Here is a 27,760-nt window from a genome sequence, read left to right as displayed (position 1 = left end):
TGTCACAAAGTATGCATTGCATGTTACAATGGACGTCATTCACAGCAGAACACAAATGAAATATTAAATATTCAGGTCGTGCTATATCAGTCAATCAACCAGCTTACTGGAAATGCGAACTTATCATCACCTCATCATTCTCCATTGTAGTCCGCTTCTGACAGCTTTAGTCTCATCTCATGCAACCGTGTTCTGTCTTAACTGTTTAGAAAAATGCACCACTTCAGTTTCCAGTTTGAAAGGAGATTTCTTTCCCAAACGTTTTGAAATAGGAGGCGAGCTTCACGCTTGCTTGTGTATACGTGAGAGAGAGAGAGCAAGAAATAGACACACAGCGAGACAGAGAGGGGGAGAAAGAGAGAAACGGCTTGCGTCAGGACCCGGGGGAGTCCTCACTCAGCAACTACTTCAAGATCTCCAAGCTGCCATGCAGAGCCAGTAGCAGTCAGCATTTAAGTGCAGCGCGGTGGTCCGGGTTTCACTAACGGATCATCGCTTGCTAACCAGCCAGTAACTGGATGATGCCACAACTGCACAAGTAATGCGAGAAAAATAGCCAGACATGAGTGTGCTTCTGATTTCCCTCTCTCTACTGGGGCATCTATTCTCGAGGGCTGAGGGACAAGTCTTTGCAGGTAAGTTCAGCGTTGAGAGAGACTACATTATAACCCGTTGTAATGCAAACGTTGTATATACGGGGTAAGTTGCAAAACTTAGACAACGGTCGCTATCGTGGAGGTCGTCATAAAGCAATGCTGTCTCTTGTAGTCCTTGTTCCATTCAGTGATAGTTGAGAATGCGCTTGTCCATTTGCGTTTTGAAATGGCAATTCTTGGCAAACTTAATTTTCAGCCTCAGTTAATGCGCCCACAGTGGGCTCGGACCCCACCAAATTCAGGCAGTGGACAACGACGAGTTGACCCTTTTTCAAGGGCTTCTTCTATAAGCGGCTCATGGATAACACTGATCTGCTTCCAGCAGGTGCCTTTTGACCGAGGTCGCTAACTTTTTGATGAAGTTTACCTTCTGCTATGGGTGACAGGAGAGGTACGTTGATCAGCTGAAGGCGCCGCCTGCTCAAGTCGAATAGAGTCCGGTCTTTGGGTCGCTTGTTCTGGGCTCAGAAGTTAGAGTATGGGGTCCTTGAAAGGTTGTGCGACAGCTAATTGAGTTGGTCAGTATGGGGTTGGCAGGAGTGGGTTGGGATAAGGTAGAGGGCAGTGTGCTCATGAACCGGTCAATTGTCTCTGATTTTCCTGGAACTCAACAAGCCGTCAAGGACATTGTAGTACATTAGCAATCATGGCATAGGAGACAAAAAAAGTGACTTAAGCTATAATTGTCAGTAAATTCCACCGTTATGAACGCTTCCTGAGCGGCGCCCCATCGATCGATGCAAAATCAACTGAAGTTTTGTCAACTGTCAAATGAAACCACAGCAGGAGCGACGCTGCATTTTGTTTAGCACCGTGATACTGACTCTTCAGATAAAATTTCTTAAGAAAACTACTTTTGAATTCATTGCAGTAACATTCATGATCAGACATCTCCACATGATGCTACCCTAAATATGAAGCCTGTTTCGGTGGTGAGGGAGTCTGAGATTTGTCAAAGTGCAATCCCTAAATAAAAGGGTAGTTTTATTAAACGCACCCGCTGGTGATGGATGGAACGTTTCTGGTCATGTGGTATTAGAACACATAGTCTTGCTTGAGCTGTCTAATAATGAATGAAAGTGATTGTGCGTTTTGTGTCAAGTGGTTCATTTGTCTATTACAATAAGACCCTGTTGTTCTCAGTCTAAGCTGATGAACACGGAGCCGAAGGCTTCTGATCAATTTCTTCCTGGTATCAGCTGCGTCCTATTGCTACGAACTGAGTTTGTGCCCCTTTTAAGCAGAAAATAAATTCCTTTGCACATCTTTCAAGTTGATATTCTTTTCTCTGACATCATTGCTTGCATCGCGTGTCACGTGCAAGAAGTATTTGGGTGATTTAGTTTGGTTGTCGAAGGGTGAGAGAGCTAGAAAGAGTTGATAATTTGGGAACAGCATCGGTGCGGTGGAGATTTCGTCTCTGGTGGATACTGAACTTCCCCTATTTGTGTACATTACTGAACTGACGAGGAAGGAAATAAGTGACCCGGATTCCCAGATATAGGACATTCCAAAGCAGAGCTCCATTTTTTGAAAACCTTTGCATTGGCTTAATCAGGCTTATTTATGGGTTCTCTTCGTAGGTGGAAGAATTAAATAAAATGTGCTAATTTGCCAATCTTCCGACATTAGTCATGCAAAACAGTTTTATTTTGGGAGTGAGGTACTCGTTCTCCACAGAACAGCAGTCAAAAGGCTGGTTAAATTTCCAAATACATATAAAACTATTTTCTTGCAGTAAGAAATCTTTTGTGAAATATTTTAGTTTTACCCTTTGGTTATAGACATTGTTTCTGTTGTATGTAGTTCTGCGATCCATTATTATTAATGTTTTGTAGTCAAAATCTTGCTCTTCTAATCTTCCTGTTAGAGATCCGATTAATGTTAAGACCAAGGTTGGTTTTTCGTACAGCAGTCTAAAATTTGAAAACTTAAAATGTGTATTCGGGTGAGATGACACAATTTCAATTAGTTTATATTTATGTTGCTAAAATTGGATTCTTTATTCAGACTTGATATTTCCCCATTTAACCATATCACTTTAACTTTTTGCATTTCCAAAAGGAAAATGATTGTTGCCATGAGGTGGCGCCCTAAACAATAACATTTGGAAAGGTCTTGCTATCTCAACAAGAGGGAAAGCTATCGTTCCATTCTTATGATAAACAAATGTCACTAGAGTTGACATGTTAAACTACATAACTTTAAAAACAGAATTTGATTGTAAATATCAAATTACAACAATCACAGTCCTGATCTATTAAAATAGTTTGTACATTTTCTAAATAAAAATTAAATATTCCATATTGGGTACTCTTATTAAATATTTCAATTTTGCAATCCATGGATCTTTGTTGGGATATCTGCTGGCTTCCTCACCCTTATCTAGATGCAGACACAACGTGAGTTCATTGCATTACTCTCTTTTGGAGATGGAGCATAATGAAGGTGGGCATTGGAGATGCCCAGTTGCTGTCCACTCAATGCCCATGCGCAACCCTGGCGAGATTGCACTTTGATTAGTTTAAGAAGAAGAAGAAGAAACTGCCTGGAACTTCAGTCAAGGTTTAGCTTTGAACTGAATGTGGAATTTATGCAGCTTTAATTGGTCAGGATTCTGCATGATGTATTTCCAAAGCTAGCCTAATTGTTACAATGTGCTCTTCAAGAAAGCTAGTAAGTAAGTATTTTGATATTTATGTAGTTTTGCAAATTCATGAAGTAATTGCCCAAGAAGAATAGAGGATGAGGAAACTACTACCTTTTAAATCAAATTGGAGGAAATAAAAATAAGATATATTAAAAGTGGTCAATGTGTTGTTTAACCTGTTTTTGTTTGCATCATGTGAATAAGTAGCTGGAAGTTCATATAACTTGCCATATAGGTTTGCTGTTATATTAATGAAGGAATGCTGGAATATAATACAAACAGAGAAAATACTGGAAATAGCTACTCGATCATCATCCTAAAAATGAAATATTCTGCATAGCTGAAATACGAATCTGATACCAACATCCCAATGGTGTATTTGCAGGATTTGTAGCCTATATATCTTTGATGTAAAAAGCCTTGTCAGTTTATGTATTATGAAGAGCTTCAAAACTTCATTCTGGGAGAAGCTTGCCATTTGGGGCATCATCCAAGTTGTCAAATGCCATTTGAGGTAAATGTAGAATTTAAAGGTGTAATAAAGAAACATCTTTCATTAGAATTTAGTTTGCTTTGAAATTTGAAAGGAACAAAAGTGTGGCCAGGTTTGTTATTGTGGCAAACATTTTGCTTCATTACATAATTCATTATGATGATGCTGGATTTTTGTCAGAGGATTAGGTGAAGTGAATCTTATAAAAGGATCTAAAGTATAGGTTAAGATCTTGTTCCAGTTCCATGGAAGGCTTGTTGGATATTTATCTATTTTGTTTTAAATAAAAATGATCAGAAGGAAAGTAATTCCAGTGATGTTAAAAAAAAGGTGCAATTTAATAATGGAAACACTATGTGAAGGAAATGTTTGCACAGGCCAAATACACCCTTCTATTAAGAATTAACATATATACACACCATTATATCTTAATAATATATAAATAGGAGGGCCTCCCAAAGGCCAGTTAATTAAGGCTGTGAAGGGCTCAACCAGAAAGGTTCCAGGGTTTGACATGAGTTTAGTTAATTTCAGCAAGAGAAAGAAAGGACTTTTACAATATCATAACAATATAAAATTTTCAGTGGTTTGTACTTTAATAAAAAAAACAAAGTGTCAAACTGCAACAGTTTGAAAATATTCATTTTGAATAAAGTGAAGATAGCACTGTTTTATACCTTTTTTTTATTTGCACTGAAGCAACTTACTACAATACATACACAACAAGTTACCAAAAAGCAACAATAAACTGAGGAAGTGGTTGGTCTCAGTTTTGACGAAGAACTGTTAGTTAAGACACTGGGAGAGCTCTTTGATCTTCAACTTGTATCATGAAATCTTTAGCATCCATGAATTTAGACATATGGCCTTGTTTAATATTTCAAACAAGAGACAGCCCTGTTCTCAATCTTGCATTGAAATTTCAGGTTAGATTTTGTGGTTTATCCCTATTGCAAGGCTTGAATCCATAATTTAGAGTTAAGTGTGCCAATAACTGAGCAACATGCATATGGATTGGCAACAGGAGTAGGCCATTTGGCCCACTGAGTCTGTTCTGCCATTCAGATCATGGATGATCTGCTTGCAGCCTCAACTCTCATCTATTTCTGGTAAACTTTCACTCCATTCCTTATCAAGTACCTATCTACCACTGCCTTAAATACTTAAGGAGAAGAAAATTCTGAAAACTTAGACCCTCCTGAGAGAGAAAATGTTCATCTCATCTGTGTTTTAATTGGGCAGCCCCTCAATTAAACAATGATTCCCTAATTCAAAATTCATGAGGGAACATCCTCTCCATATTCGCCTGTCAATACATCTCATGATCTTGTATGTTTCATTAAAGTATTACTGGTATTAGTTTATTCTAAATTCTACAGGATATAGGTCTAGCCTGTCCGACCTTTCCTCATTAAACAACATCCCTATCCAGGGATCAGTTTAGGAAACCTCTCAACTGCTCTGAAAGCATTTACATCCTTCCTTAAATAGGGAGATCAATACTCCAGATGTGGTCACACCAATGCCCTACCTTTTACACTATTTAACTAATAAGGCTTTTTTTTCCAGCCAAAATTGAGAATTTCACATTTTTTCATAAGATACTCCTGTGCCCACTCACTTAACCTATCTCCTGTTTTTCACTTATTATCCCCATTTTTTTCTATAGAAATCCGTGTTTACTTATCCACCGAGCTTCTTCATTAATCTCTCAGTCATTCTTGGCAGTTTTTTTGTATTCTGCCCAATTTTCTGACTGTTGCCCATTCTTGTGCATCATGTGTTTTCTTTTTATCTTTGATACTAATTTTTAACATTTTAAATTAACTATGGATAGTGGGTCCTCCACTTGGAATTTTTCTTTCTCATTGAAATGTACCTGTTTGTGTATTCTAAATGTTTCCTTTGTATGTCTACCATTGCATCTCAATTGACTGATCGCTTAACCTAATTTGCCACTTCACTTTAACTGTGTCTGCTTTCACACCTGCATAATTCCTTGCATGCACGTCTAAATGCCGGGCTAGGAGCAATTCTTTCCCTCAAACTGAATGTATTATCCAATCGCATAATGATCATTGCTACCTAGGGATGCCTTTCATTTTGGGTCACTAATTAATCCTGTCTTGTTGCACAACACCAAGTCAAGCACAGCCCACTCCCTGGTTGATTCCAGAACATGCTGTTCCAATCTAATGTCACATAAACATCGGATTTTTTTCCAGTCTGTATGTAGGTTAAAATGTACCATGTTTATCAATGTATCTTTATAACAAGTTCCCATAATTAATTTTTTGTCTAACTTGTCCTGTGGCTATCATCAGGGGGCTTGAACACTATTCACGCAAGTAACTTCATGCCTTTCATTACTTTTCATCTCCACCCAAAGCACTTCTGTATCTTGAAGATCAAATAACTGCAGATGCTAGAAATCAGCAACAAAACAAAATTGCTGGAAACATTCAGCAGGCCAGGCAGCATCTATGGAAAGAGAAACAGAGTTTACATTTCAGGTCAAAGACCTTCTATCAGAATTGGGAAGTAAATTAGTTTGAAGTTTCGGGGACGGTAGGGGACGGATGGGTGGGACAAAGGGAATATCTCTGAAATGGTGAGGTCAGGGTTGACCTGGGGATAAAATGGACTTTATTTTCATTCTAATTGTTTTTTTTTCTTGTGAAATTCTGTATAATTTATGTTTTTCTTGTGAATGCTATTTATATAATGCTATGTGCCTGTGATCCTGCTGCAAGTAAGTTTTTCATTCCACTTGTGCATATGACAGTAAATTTGACTTTGACTATAAATGAGGTTCTCTAGTTGATGAGTTAATGGGGACAGTTAGGGAGAGAGAATGTGGTCCTTTGTTCATGAAAATTATGAAATGAGGGCAGACAGACAAAGCAATGCAAAAAAAAAATTGTGGAATGCAGGACATGCCCAGCAGGTCGGGATGTCTCAATGGAGAGAGAAAACCTGAGTCAATATTACAGAGAGGTCATCTCCTCTGTTCTGATACTGAGAGAGAAAGTGAGTTACCTGAAGTTGTATCATTTGGTATTGAGTCCAGAAGGCTGCAACATGCCCAATGGAAAATGACGTGCTCTTCCTCCGGCTTACCTTGGGCCTTTTTATAAAGGCCACTGACAGGTTAGTGTGGACGTGGGATGGAGGATTAAAGTGGAGGGCAACAGAAAGCACAGTGTCGCTCCTGTAGTCAAACACAGATAGTACACGAAGCAGTCACCCAATCTGCACTCAGTCCTCTGAGGTAGAGGAGACCTTGTTGTGAATACTGAATGCAGTGTATGAGGTTGGAAGTCGTTGCTTCACCTAGAAGGACTGCTTGGATGAGAAGAGGAGTAAAAGGACGGCAGCTGCAGCTCCTGTGGTTGAAGGGTAAAGTGGCTCAAGGAAGGGAGTGGCTGGTAGAGATGGAAGAGCAGATCAGGCAGTCGAGGAGGGGAACAGTTCAGTTCAAATGTTGAAAGGTGCGACTGGTGGTGGAATCACATTGAAGGTGGTGGAAGTTGCCAAGGATGATCTGTTGAATGCAGAGGTTGATGGGATGGAGGGTTAGGATTGGGGGAACTCTCTCCTTGCTCTCTCCAGGAGGAGAGGGGGTGAGAGCAGAGATTCAGGAAACGGATGAGGTGCAGTTAAGAGCTTGGATGAAGATTCTTTGACCTGATTCATGAACTCTATTTCTCTTTCAACAGATGCTGCCTGACCCACTGAGTGTTTCCAGCATTTTCTGTTTTCACCTCGACGTGCTTATTTCCTGAATTTGGGCCTTCCTTTTCTATTGCACATGAGTTTAAAAGTCAAATTTTAACAACTTGCTCTACTGCTGTGTAAATAAAAATAGCTTGCCTATCATGTTGCTGATCATGCAGCAAATTTTATTAAGTTCATGAACTTATCAATGTTTATCTTAAATGTTCTTACAATCTTGGAACATTTCATTCTTGACATTTAAAAGTGAACATTAAAAACAAATATGTAACACACAAAAATTTTGAAACCTTGATCTCGTGATGGTCAGCTAAAACTGCCATAATTTACATATCCTATAACTGAAAGATTATACTTGATAGAATCTTACTTTGAACAGTTCAGCTGTCCTTATGGAAACAACAAATGTAGTTTAGCTTTAAATAATAGCAAATCCACACAGCCACAAAAGGAAAGATTCATAAATTGCTTGTCTATCACAAAGCCTTCTTTAATTAGAGCAGAAACAATCTGCTTAAGGAACTCAATTGGTCGAACAGCATCTGTGGGGGGAAAGGAATTGTCGACGCTTTGGGTCAAAACCCTGCATCAGGACTGTTACCATGCACACTGTTTACTCTGTGAGCTTCTCACAAGCGAGGAATTTCATTGCACTCTGGTGTATGTGACAATAAATGAATCAATTTGAATCTGACTGATGCAGGATTTTGACCCGAAACATCGACAATTCCTTCACCCTCCCACCACCCCCCCCCCCACAGATGCTGCTCGACCCACTGAGTTCCTTCAGCAGATTGTTTGTTGTTTCAGATTCCAGCATCTGCATTCTCTTGTGTCTTTAATTAGAGTTCATTCTCGCATATCAGTATGGCCAACTCATTTTATCTTGTAAATGACTGAAATATAAAAGGTGCTTGGGTGAAGAATTTAACATAAAATTTTAATTCATTTTAAATAACAAAGACACATAATTTGGTCACTTCCTTTCAACTGAGAGACTACAGCAGAATAAAAAATCCAATCACCAAGATAACCCTGTGGAATTAATTACAAAACAGTAAATTATATCCCTGGGCGATGGAGAAGATTGGAATTGGATTCCCGACTTTCTTCAGTGTTGCATTGTAGCTTTAGGTGAGAATAGTCAGGTTGTAAATGTCAGAGCAATGATTTTGGAGTGATTGCTTAAGTGCATCTTGATAATCAGGCATTGCAAAAGTGCATGAAACCTTTGTCTGAAATAAGAACTGCCCTTTATAAAATTGCACATTTAATTTTTTACTTCTCTCTGAAAAAATATGTGCTTTCTGTCTAAATCTGCATGTTGTAGATTCAGGCAGAAAGCAGACTTGCATTCTAACATCCTATTGAAACAGTTTGAACCTAAGATTCCGTGTAATTTACCAATGTTTCTCTTGCTGTGGAAATGGTTAAAGAAGTCTGTTTAAAGAAAATTGATTAAAGTCTATACCTTTTTCGTTATCCAGGCACCTTGCCTTGAGTACAAACTGATGACTGTGTGTCATGTCACACTAGGGTCATTTTGTCTCATAAATTCCATTGCTTGAAAGCTGTATGTGCCAGGAAATTATGAAGGAACTGTCAATGATTTTCTGTATATGATTCCTGAATCCAAAACTGTGGGCAGAACAAATATCTTTTATGTACTCGTTAACAAAAAAAAATTAAAAATTGACAATGCTTAAAAGAATATTTCTTTTCACTTCACTTTAAAAATCCAATTACTGCAAGCTGTTTCCCATCTACCAAGCTATTAGTGAATCCCAAATTAAATTTTTTCACACTTTATAATATCTTGTGGTTTATAGTTTTAAATTTACTGCAATATTTTTCCAATTTGCAAACCTAGAATATATGGCTAATTAGGGTCAATCTTTACAAGTAGTTGTACCCAAAGCGATTGCATTACCTGGAAAAAAAACAACAAATGATCTGCTGGAAGAAGTCAGCGAGTCAAGCAGCATCTGTGGGAGGAAAGGAATTGTTGATGTTTTGGTTGGAACCCCTGCATCGTCTACCTGAAGACCTCGGTCTCTATTACAGTCATTTCTTTTTGTTCTTTCCATCCCTCTCCCTCTCTGTAGCTAAAACACACACGTTTTCCAGTTCTTATGAAGGGTCATTGACCTGAAATGTTAATCCTGTTTCTCTTTCTACAGATGCTGCATGATCTGCTGAGTATCCCCAGTATTCTCTGTTTTTATTTCAGATTTACAACTGCTTTTTTTTTAGCTTTTAAATTTTAAATGTGATATCCTTTCGAAAGGTGTGAGATTATGGTTATCACACCAACTATATTCTGCTTCATTAACTTGAAACTGTTGTCCATTTACTAGCATACCACTAATTAAATACAACTTTTTAAATAGAATAGAAATACTCGAAATAAAAATAGTATTATCATTCATTCTCCTCACTAAATAAGCCAGTATTTGCTTACTAGACTGTCTGTTGCAAGTCAATAGATGTGGTGAACATTATGATACCCTGTACATTAAATATGTAGCATTTTCACTGTTTTCTTTCAGCCAAAGCATACACAAATACCATTTTACTGTGCACTACAGATGATTGGAGCTAGATACCTCTGTTGTAATGAATGATATTGAACTTGGAACTGATAGTTATAACATAACAACAATATCGATTTTGCAGAAATCCAATATTGCAACAGAGAAATGCAGTGGTTGCAATGCAGAAGAAAAAATGTATTATGTCCATCTCTAAGATAAGTGACAAAATGAGAAATAGCATGCCCAAAATGGAAGCCACATTTGTTTATCATCATAGAACAATTTAAACTGATAGATCCCCTCATGATTTGCATTGGTTTCAAACATATGGCAAGGTGCCTTTTCCAGGTTTGTGCTCCCAAGGTTTTCATTTTTGTTTTTACAATTTTAGGAATGTCTGATGTAAGTCAAAATGGTTTTAATATTTTCATAAGTAACAGATCTCATTGGATGCATGATGTGCAAGTGCATTCAAATTTTGTGTAATGCTGATTTCAGAAAATATGTTTGACTCCGGTTTTGAAAATTATACTTGCTTTCTGAGATTGTAATAGTTTAAGCCAGTGATCAGAAGATTGTAAATATTAGATCCATCTGGATACCTGTTTCTGATCCAGAACTGTTACACAAGGGAAGCAGTATGTTATCAAAATACTGCAGATGCTGGAAATCTGAAAGAAAATAGATATTGCAAATAATTAGCAAGGTAGGCTGCACTTGTGTAGGGAGAAATAAAATTAATGATTCTTTTGATGATCTTTCAAAAGAAAACACATTTTGGGATAAAGAATCCCATATCTATCACTAAAAGTAGCTTGATATCAGCACCACTGAGTGTATACCAAAGGGCATGGCTGCCAGAACATGTCTGTCAAAACATGTCTGTGACAGGTATGAATGAACCAACACAAGGGATAAACCTATTTGACCTCACTATTATCAATCTATCTATTATACATGTATCTGTCCATGACAACATCGGTAGGAGTGACCATGACATATAACTGTTATGGAGACAAATTCCCCACTTCACATCAATACAGGCCTTCTCATCGTATTGTGTGGCATTGCCATCATGCAAAACTAGTGTGGGTTCAGAACAGACTTTGGGGCTCTAAATTGGGTAACTATGGGGTGTTGAGGTCCATTAACAGTGGCCTAAATATACACGATATCATGTCTGGCAGATCAAATGAGAAGTACTGAAGAGCAAATCAGCATCTTCAAAGGTACACGTAATAATGTGGCACCAACTGGTGAAACTACAGTAGGATCGATTAAAGTGCATGCAATAGATAGAGCTGAGTGATCTCGCATTCAATCCTGGTACATCTAGATCACTGTGTGGCAAAAGGCCTCAGTCTGAATGAGATCCTGGGAAGGAATAGGGTCTTTGGCTCAGTCTGGGTTTTGTGAGGCTAGGAGGAACTGCATTTGGCATTTTTTCTTGGTATGCCAACTTGCTCCTGATGAACTGTGCACACCAGGGCAGGCAAGACCAGCCTCCAAAGGACATCAATGTGTAAATAGCACCACTCCAAAGGAAGAAAGTGGGCAGGCAAAAAAACTTCACTTTGATCACAGGCTGCTTCACCATAGGCAGTAAATGGAGAGAAATCAGAAAGGGAGGATCCTGGACAATCAACGTGGTTTGCCTGAATTTCAATCCAGGTGGAGATAAATTGGATGGCATGATTACTCAGAAGATCCAATACAACAAGCCTGGGAATAATGAAATTTGCTGCACAGTCTCCACATAAGCTTCTCCTAATAGCCACTTAGCTTGTAAGGGGGAAATTTTATTACTTATTTTGGGGTGGGGAGAGAGATGGGGAAAGGGATCATGGAAAGGATTACATGAAGATCAGGCAGTTCAGGAAGGGGCTAGAAGTGTTGGCTGGGCAGACAATCGGGGAACAGCATTGGAATCAGACTAACTGTCCGAGGCAGTGGTCAGGCAGATGATTGTGTGTTGGAATAGGAAAGCTTGTGACTTTGGAGGAGGGGGTTTCAGCAGCACTTATGGCTTGAGAAATCTGTTATTTATTTACAAGGTAGTGATTTATAAGATTTTCTTGAAACCATCAACGTCTGCTTATTTATTTAGCTAAGAATGGGCAACAAAGACTTATTTTCAGTCTGATTACTGATCCAACATTTGTTTTGTTGTGGGATTAATTGTGCAGTAATACCCTTTAGGGATTTTAAACCTGCATATTTGGTAGACAAATATATTTTTGGCACATTCCAGGCAAATAAACAAGACCATCATTTCCTCTGTTATCAGATGTTATCAACAACACAGGAAATGATATTGACAATTTTGTTGAAACATAATCGAAAAATCTGTTGAAAAACAGATTTTTCATGGTCAGAGGTAGGTTTTTTACACAGAGAGTGGTGGGTGCGTGGAACGCACTGCCGGCAGAGGTTGTGGGGGCAGATACATTGGGACATTTAAGAGACTCTTAGCCACATGAATGCGAGAGAAATGGAGGGCTATGTGGGAGGGAAGGGTTAGATAGATATTAGAGCAGGATAAAGTGTCAGCACAACATTGTGGACCAAAGGGCCTGTACTGTGCTGTAATGTTCTATGTTCTATAACTGATTTGGAACCTCATTAAGTCACCTGTAATAACACTAGGGGTGTCAAGGTTAAAATAAGTTACTGGGTTCATACTACAGAGTAGCACTCCATGCATTGATTTATAATTTAGGTTATGAACATGCAAAATACATTAAAATATGCAAGAGTAGAACTTGAGAAGATTTGTTTTTTGACTCCTATCTTTTTTGACATTCTTCAACAAAGAAAATTTCAAGAAAAATAAAGAAAAGTCAGTGTCAGCATCACCTACTGAATTGGAAAAACAGATTTTTCAGGGAGTATGGTTCGGTGTCGATGTAATCAACGTGCACAGGATGTCATCAGTGAACACAGGGTCCCCCTTGTTTGGTGGGGCCGAAAAGGCTTTGAGTGATGTGCACTATGACCATTGCTACTTGGTGGGAAGCTGGTGAGCTGAGTCTGTTGTTGCCATCTGGACTGTACATTGAGTTAAGTAATTTCCGGTAATGAGTATTTCCTACATCTTTAATATTTGGTATTGGTATTGGTTTATTATTGTCACTTGTACCGAGGTACAGTGAAAAGCTTGTCTTACAAACTGATTATACAGGTCAATTCATTACACAGTGCAGTTACAGTGAGTTAGTACAGAGTGCATTGATGTAGTACAGGTAAAAACAATAACTACAGAGTAAAGTGTCACAGCTACAGAGAAAGTGCAGTGCAATAAGGTGCAAGGTCACAACAAGGTAGTTTGTGATGTCATAGTCCATCTCATTGTATAAGGGAACCGTTCAATAGTCTTATCACAGTGGGGTAGAAGCTGTCCTTAAGTCTGGTGGTATGTGTCCTCAGGCTCCTGTATCTTCTACCCGATGGAAGAGGAGAGAAGAGAGAATGTCCCAGGTGGGTGGGGTCTTTGATTATGCTGGCTGCTACACCAAGACAATGAGAGTCCACCTTTTACAATTCCTTTTACAATTTAGGGGAATAATACTGTTTCAAACATTTATACCTCCTTATTGCCACCATCTTTTGACTTGTTTTTATCTGCTCAATCCAGGCCATTCCTTTATTCACTCCTCTTTTCTTTTAAACTGGTTTATCTTTAAATGTTCCCAGTTCTGATGAAAAATAATTGGCCTGAAATATAAACTTTCTTCCTTCCGCCACAGATATTTCTGTAATAATAGGAAATGTACGTTTCAGATTATGATTATTATATCTAATAAAATTGGGAGTCAGGGAGGGGAAAGTGTTAGAAAAGTGAGGTTAAGAACAGACCGCCTGGCAAAACCAGCTATGTGCTTTCTGAATAAGGAATTTAGGATTCTTCCCCACGAGAGGATTTCATTATGGACTGAGTGAATGCTACATTGTTGGAGAGGAAATCCTTGAGGTGAAATGTTAATTTAAGGACTCATCTGGCTTTTGAGGTAGATAGAAAAGATTCCTGGATACTCTCTCATGAAAAAACAGGATGTGTTCTGTCTGTGAGCCAATATTCCTCCTTTAGTAATTACCCCTGAAAACAGGTTAACTGGTTACTGTCTCGTTTGCAAATCCTTGATGAACATAAATTGTTCATTACATTATTGACATGACTTCTCTTCAATGGTAATTCATTCAATATGTGAGCTGCTCTTTGGCGTTCTGGGGATGTAACATTTATGATCAAAGTGATCAGATGATTTCTCATGTTGAATTTGAATTGTGTCCTATACTGGGTCATAAAGCTATGGTTTTGGATCCAACCAGGCAGAATCTTACCATTTTGTCTGGGACTAAACTGGGCATATTAATGTTATTGATCTCTCATTTCTGATTTGCACTGTTTGTTTAATATTGGCAAAATCACTTTAAGCTTTTCACAAATTCATTCTTAGTGCCTCCACCGGTTTATTCAACTGTAGCAGCTTACTTGTTGAGCATTACTGTACTTTAGGATTTTGTGTTGTCTGGTAGAACCAAAAAGCTGCTTGGGTTTGGTGAAGATTGTTGCTCAAAGCACAGCAATTAACCTAAATTATATTTCTAAGTTTGGCTCACTTTCTGTTATAATGAGGTCAAAATGCATAAGGTGTGCGACTTACTTCAATAATTTAAAATCCTGTTTTTCTAGTCACATAATATAGAACTGGTGTGACATAGGCCCAGGTCTATACCTAACTGCTTCACAGTTAAAAGGTTCCAGATTTATGTAATTTATTTTGAATGCTGCTTGATAATCCTGTGAACATTATTTACAAAACAAAAACTGGTGATTACACAGCCAATTAGAATATATATAGCTGATCTGATAATCAATATAAATACACTAAGAGAGCAATTATGGATTTTTCAGACTGCCCTTGCCACACATTTCAGTTGCATAGATCACTCTGCTTAGTTCCAGCAACATTATGAAAGTCTGATATGCAAGAAGTAATTCTTCCTTGAAAATATTGTCCAGTTGGGACAACTTAAAATTGACTTCTGCTTTTGTATTTAATAATAGAACTTTTGGTTTGTTTGAAAGATAAGTCTTTGTGGCAAAGGATTCCTCTGGAAATCTTAAAATTGTTTGAATTAATACATATATTAGAATACCCAATACAACTTCCATTTCATTTTTTAAAAAATTGGATAGTTTCATAAAAAGTACTTCTTAATGCGATAAAAACATGTACCTGCCACAACTGATTATATGATCAAGTTATGACACATTTCATTCTGTGCTTTTAAATTTTCAGCTTTCTTTGTCAAATGTGCATTAGGATCTGACATGGTACTTCATCAAAGTCAGACTCCTGAAATGTGACCTTTTTAGTTTATTTTTTCAGCTAGCACATAAAGCACTAAAAGGGCATTTCAGTATTTTTTACGTCATAAGAATAAAATCTAAATAACCTTTGCGCTCGGGTTATGTTAAGGCCATTCTGACATTCTGGTGAGAAAGTGATAATTGTTTATTGAATTTTCTGTTGATTAAAACATTTGATCAGATAATCACTTCTAATTAATCAGATCAGGTCCAGTTTCCTCTGTGGACTAATCCGTTTGGAATATGTGGGGTTCCATAAAATAAGTGCTCTCTGGAAGAATGGATAGAAGTAAGTATCCGGATTGGTTTGTAAAATTTTTAGATCCAATAAAAAAAGTCTTTTGAATAACTTTGCTTTTCACTCATTGCATCTATAAATAGAATCTTTGTTCATCAGTTGTGTTCTGCACATAGAACTTTTCTAACTTGAAGAAGGACATAAAAACTCAGATGTAATAAAGTCACTTGAGTTATTCGGTTTTCTGAATTAGGAAGACACGCTGAGATTGTACTTTAATGTAACTACTTGCAGATTTGCCATTCCAGATTTCTCATCTAATCAGCAATGATTGAATTAGCTAGATCTTGGCAGAAAGCTAGCTGAAGAGAATGTATTGTGTCCACATGGCAACAGTCTGGTTGAGTTTGCCGGTTAATCACACACGTAATACGCTCATTTGCTGGACTACCTTCTATAATGTTTCAGCCAGGGAGTACAGTTTGAATAATTGCAAGTGTTTTGGAACTCAAGGTACATGTTCATTATATATAAGAAATACTTACACCCATACATATTTTAAATGCTGCCATCCATTCAAATGAGCAAACATCCTTCATCAAATGAATGTGTGAAACCATCAGATTTATTGGTTTTTAAATAAAGTTCCTTTTTATTTTTTTAACACAATTTGAAGGTTGCCATAGTCTTTGTGATTCACTGATTTTTGCCTGACCTGCTCTGCAGGATGAGATAAATGCTTTCCTTGCTATGTCCACTATGACATGGTCACTTTTTTGCCTATGCAACAGATTTGCAAGTTGATGCAGATGGGAGATTGGAGCAGATAAATAGAGCTTGTTATTTTCCGGAAGTACCTCACCTTTGGAATTCAGCAGCTGTTATGAATGCTAACTTTTTCAATCAGTTTTTAAAAATTGCAGTGCCAGGAATTCCGGACATATTCAACCTTTCGTTTCTGTGGTTTGAGGTTCCCACCTGCTTCAAAAAGGCATTTATTGTACCAGTGCCCAAGAATAGCATGGTGACTTTTGTCACAAACCAGCAACAAAAGAAACACACTGAGCATGATTCCGTGTTAAAAACTATTTTATTAATCACTACTTATGATAATACGTAAAATAAAAGTAAAAATGTTAGTATGTTAGAATTCAAGAATGTTAAACCTCGAACGTTAACCCCAAAACTAAACTCTTTGTGTGTGTGTGTGACAAAGTCCAAAACTCCCAGTTCCGGAATGGTTCTTAAAGTTCAGTTCCGCAAGCCATAAGGTGAAACATGAGCAAGGGCTTCTTCAACAACCACCGTTGTCTGAAGATAAGATGTAGATGTAGAAAAACATAGAGAGAGTATATACGAAATCCAAATGTTCCATGATGGAACCCAAACGACACTTCAGTGTTTACTCGGTAGTGACTTCCTCACCCCAAAAGCATCCGAACCGTGGTCGTCCACACACAAATACCTGTTTCCTTCTACAGGTCAGCAACAAAATGAACTCCACCGGATTACTTCCAACTTCCATACATGGATTTCAGTGGCAAACACAGTTATTGTTTCTCATCCATCGATAGAGAAAACAAGCAGGCTGGTGTCTCTCTCCCTTCTCTCTCTCTCCTTCTTCTTCTGCCTTCTTCAACAACGTCATTACGTCCTTTATCTTCTATTGACGTAAGCACGCCCCACACACACAAACACACACACTCTCTATCTTAAAGGGACTTTCACTGAGTCCGTAACACTTTCCTCAGTGACTTGCCTCAATGACTACCATCCGGTAGTGCTTACATCACTGTAATGAAGTGTTTCGAGAGGTTGATTTTTGCTCAATCATCTCCTGCCTCAGTGATGACCTGGACCCACTTAGTTCGCCTATTGCCACTACAGGTCAACAGCAGAGGCAATTTCTCTGGCTTTTCCCTCTGCTTTGGACCATCTGGACTACAGGAACACATGCCAGGCTGCTGTCCATTGACTACAGCTCGGCGTTCAACACAATAATCCCATGCAAACCTATCATCAAGCTTCAAGACCTGGGCCTCTGTACCTCCCTTTGCAACTGGATCCTCACCTTCCTCATCATCAGTGAGGATTGGTAACAACATCTCCTCCTTGCTAACCATCAACACAGATGCACCTCAAGGTTGTGTGCTTATACACAAATGACTGTGTGGCTAAGCACAGCTCCAATGTCATATACAAATTTGTCAATGACACCACTATTGTTGGATGAATCACAGGTGTTGATGAGTCAGTGTACAGGAGAGAGAATGCCTGGTTGAGTGGTGTCGCAACAACAACCTTTTGCACAATATTGGTAAAACTGAAGAGCTGACTGTTGACTTCAGGAAGGGAAAGGAGGGTGAACATGTGCAAGTCTATATTGGGGGATCAGTGGTGGAGAGGTTCAGCAGTTTTAAATTCCTAGGCGTTAACATGTCAGATGATCTGTCCTGGGCCCAACACATAGGTGCAGTCAAATAGAAGGCACACCAGTGTCTTTACTTTCTTGGAAGGTTAAGGAGGTTCAGCATATCACCGAACACTCTAACAAACTTCTGCAGATGTACTGTTGAAAGTATCCTAACTGGTTACATCCTGGTCTGGTACTGTAATTCGAATGCGCACGAATGTAAGAAGCTACAGAGTAGTGGACTCAGTCCAATACATCACGAGCACATCCCTGCCCACCATCAGTGGTATCTATATGAGGTGCTGCCTCAAAAAGCCAACATCTATCTTCAAAGATCCCCATCATCTGGGCCATGCCATTTTCTCACAGCTACCATCGGGCAGGAGGTACAGAAGCCTGAATCCCACACCTTCTCTTCAATGATTTGGTTCTTGAACCAACCTGCACTACCCTCATCACTCCCTCAGTATAGCAACACTATGACCACTTTCCACTACAATGGACTTTGTTTTTCTTTTGTTATAATTGTGTTCTTTCTTACATAATTTTGTATAATTTGTGTTTTCCTTGTGAATGTTTTGTATCAGATGCTATGTGCCTGTGATGCTGCTGGAAGTAAGATTTTCATTACACATGTGCGTGCATGTACTTGTGCATATGACAATAAACTTGACCTTGACTTTTGAGGTAGGCCAGATGAATAGTTTGACTTCTATCTCCTTGTGTTCAGTTTTCATCACGCTGCTATATGAAAGAAGCCATTAAACTGGAAATAGTGCAGAAAGTATTTACAAGGATGTTGCTAGGACTTGAGGCACTGGTTACAGGGAGAGGTTGGGCAGGATAGAACCTTATTCACTGGAGTGTAGGAGACTGAGGGGTGACCTTATAGAGGAATATAAATCATGATTGGGTGAATGCACACAGTCTTTTTCCCAGGGTTGGAGAATCAAGAACTAGAAGGGAAAGATTTAATAGGAACCTGAGGGGCAACTTTTTCACACACAGGTTTGTATGTATACGGAATGAGCTGTCAGAAGCAGTGGTTGAGGCAAGTAAATTAACAACATTTAAGAGGCATTTGGACAGCTACATGGATAGGAATGATTTAGAGGGATATGGGTCAAATGCAGGCAAATGGGATTAGCTCAGATGGGCATCTAGGTCAACATGGATGATTTGGGCCAAAGACCTGTTTCTATGCTCTATAACTCTCCATGACTCTCTAATAATTGCAGCCCAGGTGCTGATATTCCATTGTTCAAATTGTCTTGACACACTTTAGCATAAGATCATAAGATATGGGAGCAGAATTAGGCCATTCAGCCCATTGGATCTGCTCCGCCATTCAATCAAGGCTGATTTTTTTTTTGTTTCAAACCCATTATCCCACCTTCTCCACATAACCCTTAACCCCCTTGCCAATCAAGAACCTATCAGCCTCTGCCTTAAATATACCCAATGACTTGGCCTCCACAGCCCTCTGCAGCAACAAATTCCATAAATTCGCCACCCTCTGGCTGAAGAAATTCCTCCTCAGTTTTAAAGGAAAGTTCCTTTATTCTGAGGCTGTGCCCTTGGATCCGAGGCTCTCCTACTAATGGAAATGTTCTCTCTGCATCCACTCTATCCTATCCACTAGGTTTCAATGAGATTCCCCCCTTCACCCTTCTGAACTCCATGGAGTACAGTTCCAGAGACGTTAAACCCTCCTCATCCATTAAGCCATCCATTGCTGGGATCATTCCTGTGAACCTCCTCTGGACCTTCTCCAGGGGCCAGCACATCTTTCCTTCGATATGGGGCCCAATATTGCTCACAATATTCCAAATTATATGGCATTGTAATTCTGGCACTGCTCTTCCCAAAGCTCTGAGATATTCAGAAACCTGACTGGGTCAATGATGCCCTTTGTGGAAAGGCAATCTGATCTTGTACTAAATTTTATAACGAGACTTCCATTCCACTGAGTTCTTGTATCATCATACAGAACTACAAGGAAAATACGATGTTTCAGCAAGTCTGTATTACTGTTTACTTTAAGACATTGATCTGAGGAGCTTCTGCAGCATGGTGTTGGTGCTGAGATGATTAACCTCCCACACATTCCTTTGGACTTGGTATGACTCCAGTCATTGGAGATTGTTCCCCATGATTCCTAATGTCTTCAGTTTTACCAGCACCTCTTGATATCGTGCTAGGTTAAATGTTATCTTGATTTCAATTACAGTCAATCTCACCTCAAGATTTGAGATTATTTATCCATGTTTGAGTCAACACTATAATTTTAATGTGTTTTGTGGACGGGACTGGGCAATTTTTCACATTGTTGGGTTGATGCCAGTTATCGTAGCTGTACTGGAGTGGCTTACCTATGCTTGGCTCACTCTTGAACTCAATGCTGCAGGACAATTTCAGATCTATAGCCATTTCTCTATCCAGTGTACTCTCACCTTTTCACTGATTTCACATGAATTAAAGTAACCAGAGATTAGTCTCAACAATGGTGAAGTAAAAGAGTCACATTTGTGGAGAGAAATGTAAAACATTTTCTGGAGATGATGAAAATCTGAAATTAAAAAAATGACCTTATAAAAAAAAGGATGTCAGAAGAAGGTTGGTCTTTGCAATCATTGAGGATGGAGATATTCATGGAATCTCTTTTGGCCATTTAATTGTCCATCATTCACAATTGGATGAGGTAAGACTGCAGAAATTTGATCCCTTGCTTGTGGGACTTCTCAGCTATGCCTGTACCATTTAGTGCACATACAAAATTGTGCTGTACCTTGGTTAGTGTGGCACATCCATATTTGTTTTTGCTACACCTGTTGCTGCTTCTAGCTTGTTCTTCTCCGTTCATCAAATTGGGGTTGGTCCCTGGCTTGACTGTAAGGGAAGAGTGCGGACAATGTCACGCCATGACTTTGGACATTGTGGTGGAATATAATTTCGCTGTTGTTGAGCAGAGTCACTTATGGATAGCGATTTGCTAATGACTAGATTTGTTCTGAATCTATCCCATTCCACACAATGACATGGCCTCACTATACACCAAAGATGGTCCTTGGTGTGAAGAAGAAACTTTACCTCTATAAGAGCTATTTTGTGATTACTGTTATGGACAGATATGCTTGTGACTGGTTGGCTGATGAGGATGATTTCAGCCCACCCTGGGAGGAATGTTCTTCAGGCTTCAAAAAGTCATACACAATGAGAGCTTTGGAGCCATGTCCAAAATATGTTCTTTGCCTTGCTGACTTTTGATGCATTGTCCAAGAGACATTCAACATGGAGGATTATTTGTTTTTCAACAGGAGGTTTCCTAGTTTGTGTTTGATTTGATGCCTTGAGACTTCATGAAGTTGAGAATCGCTGGTGAGGTCTATGCACCATTGTACTGCCTCCTTGGTGGGACAGTCCTGCTGTAGAATTGGACATGCTGTGATAATAGAGGAGTTGAAGACACTGGCTGAAAGCTGTGATTAGAGTAAAACTCTGATACTCCGCAACCTGATGGTTTGGCATCTGACTCATCAGGTACTGAATTCTGCATTCCCTTGAAACACACTGGGGGGCCCCCCTTCCCGTGCTCCCTTGAAACACACCAGATTCACTGGAAAATTTATTATACTACTGTGTAACATCTTAAAACAAAAGCAAATTAAAAGTGTATAGATATTAATTGGAATAATGTCCATTTGTCTGGAAAATCTGTCAGTCCAATATCACCAAAGTCCTGACTCTGCTGGATTAATGAATTTTTACTGTACTCCATTATGATTATGTTGGGCTTTTTGCTTGATTAGTTTGTGAGACAGCTCTCTCAATTTCAGTGTAAGGTTCCCAGATGGTAACGAGAAGGACTTCGCTGGGTCAGCTGGACTGAGTTGTGTTTGTCCTTGTTGAATCCAGTGCTGAGATTAATTCCAATTGATGCATCTGGTTTTATTCTTGTTGTCCTTCGTGCCATTAGTTTCATACAACTGAATAGCTTTCAAAGAGCAGATAATGTCAGCTGCTTTCTGTGGACCTGGAGCCACATGCGGGCCAGATTGGGTAAAGGCAGAAAATTACCCACCCAAAAGGATGTTGAGGGTCCACATGATCCAGTAGTTTTATGGTCACCATCACTAATATAAAATGTTAATTTCAGATTATTTAAATGAATCTAACTCCCCAGCTGCACAGTGGGATTTCAGTCCATGTTTTTGGAGCTAACTATTGACAAACAATTCTACATTTAATTCTTAGTGCAAACTAAAGAGCAGAATCAATTATTTTGCATCCATTTTTTTGAACCTCTTCAAACTGCATGTGCCATAAGCTTCTCCACTCATCTATATGGCACCCTGTCAAAAGCCTTCTGAAACCTGTCACCTGCATGTGCTCCCCCTCCCCACCTTCTTATTCTGGCTTCTGCCTTCTTCCTTTCCAGACCCAATGAAGAGCCTTGGCCCAAAACGTCAACTGTTTATTTCCCTCCATGGATGCTGCCTGACCTGCTGAGTTCCTCCAGCGTTTTTTGTGTATTGCTCCAGATTCCAGCATCTGCAGAATTTCTTGTGTCTGCCTTCTGAAATATGCTGTCTTTTAATATATTTTCTCCATCAACCACATCATTCATTTCCTCAAGGGGCTCTATTTGGTTTATAAAGCACAGTCTTCCTTTCCAAATATGTAATAGCTGCTTCTAATTCATCTTGCTGTCTGGCATTTCAATTTAATTAAAGATCCAAAAATGTTCTATGCCATGTATGTTGGACTGCATGGTTATCTCCTATTTCTCATTATTATAATAGTTACGTAACTGACCACTTTGTAACGTTACAGAACACATCCATTCTCCATAAAACTCTGAAATATAATGTATCCTATTCATCTTGGGATCTTTGTGTATATCCTGCCCTACTTTAACTGAACCATCTTCTCTATTACTTTTTGTACATTTATTACAATAGCTCTTTCCTCACTTTTAACCTTTTCTGGATTTGCCACCTCTTGGTTCTCTTCTCTTTTGTACTGAAGTAAAAGAATTAAGAGGTATGCCTGTTAATTAATCTTGACCTTTGTGAACTAATTATTCTTGGCTTTCAGGGGGCCCACATTAAGTTGTAACAATTTTTTTTTGCTGAATATATTTGCATCATCTTTTGGAATTCAGGTAAGTATTTCTCAACGAACTATGGGATCATTCTTCTCAGCAATCCAATTAGGTTGTTGATGTTTATGAAGAGAGCCCAATGTCTCCTGCTCATTGCTGAAGGATTGCAGAATATTGTGGCATCAAGTTCAATTTATTGCCATGGATAAAGTTTAAGATTATAGTGACAGAAAGCCTTAGAAAATAAACAAAGCTCTTTTGTTTCAGGTTATATGGAAGTGCCAATTGTTATATGGGCAACTGTATTGTGTCTCTGTGGAGAATGACCAATCTACTTCTGGTGTGTTGATTGAGGCATAATATTTATCCTGAATGCAGCAAAAGGCATCTGCCCTTCGGATAGTTTGCTGGCATATTTAACATGCCTTAAAATGGGCATGCAATGCAACCTTAATATGGCACTAGAGGAGGGGTCTTGTTCAAAAAGGGCTTCAAGAATGCTTGATCTCTCTTGTCTGTAATGATATCAGTTGGAGTAATTTGATGATTTAAGACTTAAAGTGCAGTTTCTGGTTAAAACTCCTTAGGAAAGTATCTGTTAGACAGGTTTCAAGAAGAGGCCAGAAAGTATGCAATAATTCAGAATTTCTGGTGACATTGTGGCACAGTTTGGGAGAGGGGTGAGAATAAAAAAATTATAATATTTCCTAATGTTTTTATTTCCCAAAGCTGAGATTACATGTGGTTGATCTGTGGCTTGCTGTTGAAGTATGCTCAAGTGAGATGTAGCCAGGCTTCTGTTGACCTCATGGGGATTTCTTGACACTATTCAGCACCTCCCTCATTTTCCAGTTCCAGACGCATTATTGATGTTCCATAGTACAGAACATTTGAATGAAGTCCAGTGTGTCACTAGTCTACCTGGTTTTAGTATCATTGTTAATATTTCACATTAGGCAGGCTTATTTAAAAGTTAAAAGCAACTATTTTAAAGTTATCCTAAAATTGTCAGGATTGAAACCAATGAAAGATGTTCATTTGTCAGATGGTGAAGCTCTATCTCTATTGTTTACTTGTTATGCAGTCAGGATATGTTGTTGGCAGATAACCCGGAAACAAAGAACAAATTAATCCTCACTTTACATCTTTTTATTTGTTTCCTCCATTTTTTTCCCACGTATTTTCTTCTAATTGGTTCTTCAGGCTCTGAGACTGCTTTCTAAATTATATATCTCTCTGTAATATTGCAAACTATCCAAAGGAGAATATTGCGTGAACTGTAAATCTGAGAAACTCAGCAGTTGGAAGATATTTTTTGCTTTTGTAGAGATGTGAAAATCGCAGTTGTTGTACTTGGCATCAATCTGGCAGTGAGGCGTTCAATAGCATTAATAGTTGTGAACTTTAGTGCAACTAAAGATACTAAATTCCTGTGATGTAGTGTGGAAAGAAAAAAAACCTTGATTCATTTTTTATGTGACATGTTTGTCCAAAGTTTTGTAAACATTTATCATGATATAAACCCATCAGCAATATTAGCTGCACTGTTATACAAGAGTTAACATAGCTTTTTAGTGACGGGATGACTGTTATTATTTTCAAGTGGAACCTGATAATGAATTACTTGTGATGATTGGGGGGGGGGGGGGGACAGATAATTAATGTCATAAATCATTAACACCTTTAAGGCATAATCATCTTCAATACCATGCAGTCTTATCCACTGTAGTGAGCAATCCAATTATCTAACATTGGACGAGTTAGTAAACTGATTAATTCTCTACCATCCAGTACTAAAGACTGAACCCATCATTATCATGGCATACAATACTTCTGCAATCCGTTCGGAGTCTAAAGATTAGTTACTGGAATCTAATCGGGAAACAGGTTTTAGAATGAAAAAAAAGAGTACTTTTACAAATATTTAATGTCTGTGAAAGTGTGCAGAAAGAGGGGAGGGGAGCTGACAATTAAATGTTGAGCTTCAAGGGAACTTGAATATGATCTCCTGCTCCTGTATAGAGTGTACTGTTTTGTAGCCTTCTCCACCATAACTTTTCAACATCAGTGATCTGATGAGAACTATTTATGAACTATACTCACTGCAAACTATGTTGAAAATGTTATTCTTTATTGCAGAAATGTTATTCTTTATCTGAAATCCATACAGGGTATAGCAGCCCACTTGATAGGACGCCATTCACAACCATTCTCTCACTCCTCCACCACTGATGCACAGTAGCAGCAGTTTATACCATTTACAGGATGCATTGACAGGACCTTTTCAGACAGGACCTTCTTAAACTCATGACCTTTTTCAGCTAGAAGGACAAAGGCAGCAAAAGCATGGGAACACCACTACCTGGAAGTTGCCCTCCAAGCCACACACCATCCTGACTTGGAAATATTTCACCATTCCTTCATTGTCACTGGGTTAAAATCCTGGAACTACCTCCCTAACAGCATTGAGGGTATATCTACACTTCAAGTACTGCAGTGGTTCAAGAAAGCAGCTCACCACCACCTTTTCAAGGGTAATTAAGGATGGGCAATTAAATCTGGCTCAACCTGTGAAGTCCACATTCCTTGAATGAATTAAAAAAAGAATTAAATAAATGTGGTGTAAATAATTATTCATAGCATACGAAGCTTGCAGCTTAGCAACCCCCGACTCTAAGAAGTATTTTAATCTATAGATTGATAAATATTAAAATGTGATGTTGCAGGTTTCACCTTAAACATTTGTGCATGATCTGATCATTAATATTGGTTTCGTGCAATAGTTGGTTTAACCAAATAGTTAATCTTTTTACTTCCTGGTTTGTTATGTGTGAGAACATGATTAGTTGCTCAACAGCTTGATGGCATCATTGTTGCCAGATGCCACAAATCCTATGCAGCTGATACCCAGCAGTTATCAACACCAGAAAAGAAGCTCACTGGATCTCTGTAAATGGGTTTCTTCAAAGCTAATGGCAAGCTCTGTCACTTTGCCACTGAATGCAAAATTCTTGTCGTTGTTTGTGTTTCGGAGACTCGCTAACTTTTACTTACAGTTTCACTAAACTGTCAAACATTGAACTTCATAGTCTTTGACCAGATTATGTGTGCTCCATTTCATTACTTGCAGATTTTTGGAGAACTCAAATTACTGGTTGCTTTAAAACACATCCTTACAAATATTTTTTTAAAATGCTTAAGTGTGATTTTGTTGAATTACTTGTTATGTCTAACAATATACTGAGATTTCTTTGTCAATCATTGTTAATTTCATTCTTTTATCTTGCATTGTTCAGAAATCATTCTGTGATTTAGCTATTACAGGAATATAGCATAAAAATACTTACGGATATGAAGGTGTAACCCACTAAAGTATTGTTTTCAGACTTTTTAGGATACAGAAAATTTCTAATTATTCTTCTGACTCCAGCTTGTGACCATTCTTAATTATCAATGGAAGCAGGCTGCTTAGCTATATGATTATACCTGGAGGTGTTGGATACCCAATTAAAAAGCAGTGGCTCTCAGGCTCAAATTACATTGATGGTAGAAGTGATCAGTGCCTCGGGCATGCCACCAATCATCTACCTCATACATTTATTATTGCTTTTTAAATCAGGTGGTAAAAGGGCATTTAACCTTGCTGAACAGTTTAATAAGCATGATTAAATTGTTTATCTGGGTAGTACTAAAGACTAGAGACTGCAGATGCTGAAATCTGGAGCAAAACAACAAACTACTGGAGGAACACAGTGGTCAAGCAGCATTTGTGGGAGGAAAGGAATTGTTGACATGCTAAACACTATACATGTATCATTGGTGCAGTACACAGTTGTTATATAGTCACCTTTGCTGTTCTATCTGGGTTCTATACAAGACGCAAGGTTCCTTAAGTTCTTTGGAAATCAAATGACATAAGATTCAATTTCCTGAGTTGGAATAGTATTATGATTTGGAACTGTAGACTAGCCCATTCAAGGTGATTTACTCCAAATTCTGTGAACAGAATTTAAAGTAAGTTAGTAGTAATCTTGACAAAAAAAAATCATCATCATCCTGAAGTGCTTTCTTTGGGGAAAGTAGCAGAGCTTCTGCTCGACTTGCTATTTTCAACATCTTTTTGTTTATCCACTTTTACTTTGAATAAAATGGGAATTGAATAAGTTATGTGTAAAACAGAGTGTGCAACCAATGTCTGCAATCTGTGTTTAAAAAAACATATTCACCTGTTCAATTTGCTTGCTTTCTCTTTTCATTCAATATAATGAAGCACTCCCATTTAACTCCACTGGAATCCTTGATCGGAGAACTTGCGCATGAATAGAAAACCATAATTTCTGTATGAACAACCTTCTACATTAGGATCTATGTCCGTTACCTTTTATAAGCTGGTTATCTGTGGGAAAGATAATATTTGGCTTATGTGTTCATTTCCTTTTGAAAGCTCCATTGGAGAAGGGTTTCAGGTGTTGAAGTTGAAGGGAAGACAACCAAAAGAAGTAGTAGTTCTGAAACAATACAGTAGCATTCCTCAAGGGAAAATAAATGTGAAAACAACTTCAG

The 27,760-nt window shown here is 38.4% G+C and overlaps 1 protein-coding gene across 3 annotated transcripts in view; it reads left to right on the top strand.

Annotated features, from left to right (window-relative positions):
* The first annotated feature begins 366 nt into the window (after nt 1-366).
* Nucleotides 367-27,760, top strand: part of LOC127578729 (receptor-type tyrosine-protein phosphatase T) — a 935,885-nt gene continuing 908,491 nt past the window's right edge. For 2 of the 3 annotated variants that reach the window (XM_052031104.1, XM_052031103.1), the window contains exon 1: nt 367-635. In XM_052031104.1, coding sequence (XP_051887064.1) covers nt 563-635 — 73 coding nt within the window. In that variant the 5' untranslated portion in view covers nt 367-562. The remainder of the gene's footprint in view (nt 636-27,760) is intronic. The other variant, XM_052031108.1, reaches the window with a different exon arrangement.

The sequence above is a fragment of the Pristis pectinata genome, chromosome 16 (assembly GCF_009764475.1).
Source record: "Pristis pectinata isolate sPriPec2 chromosome 16, sPriPec2.1.pri, whole genome shotgun sequence".
NCBI lineage: Eukaryota > Metazoa > Chordata > Chondrichthyes > Rhinopristiformes > Pristidae > Pristis > Pristis pectinata.
This window is presented reverse-complemented; position numbering and strand designations above follow the sequence as displayed.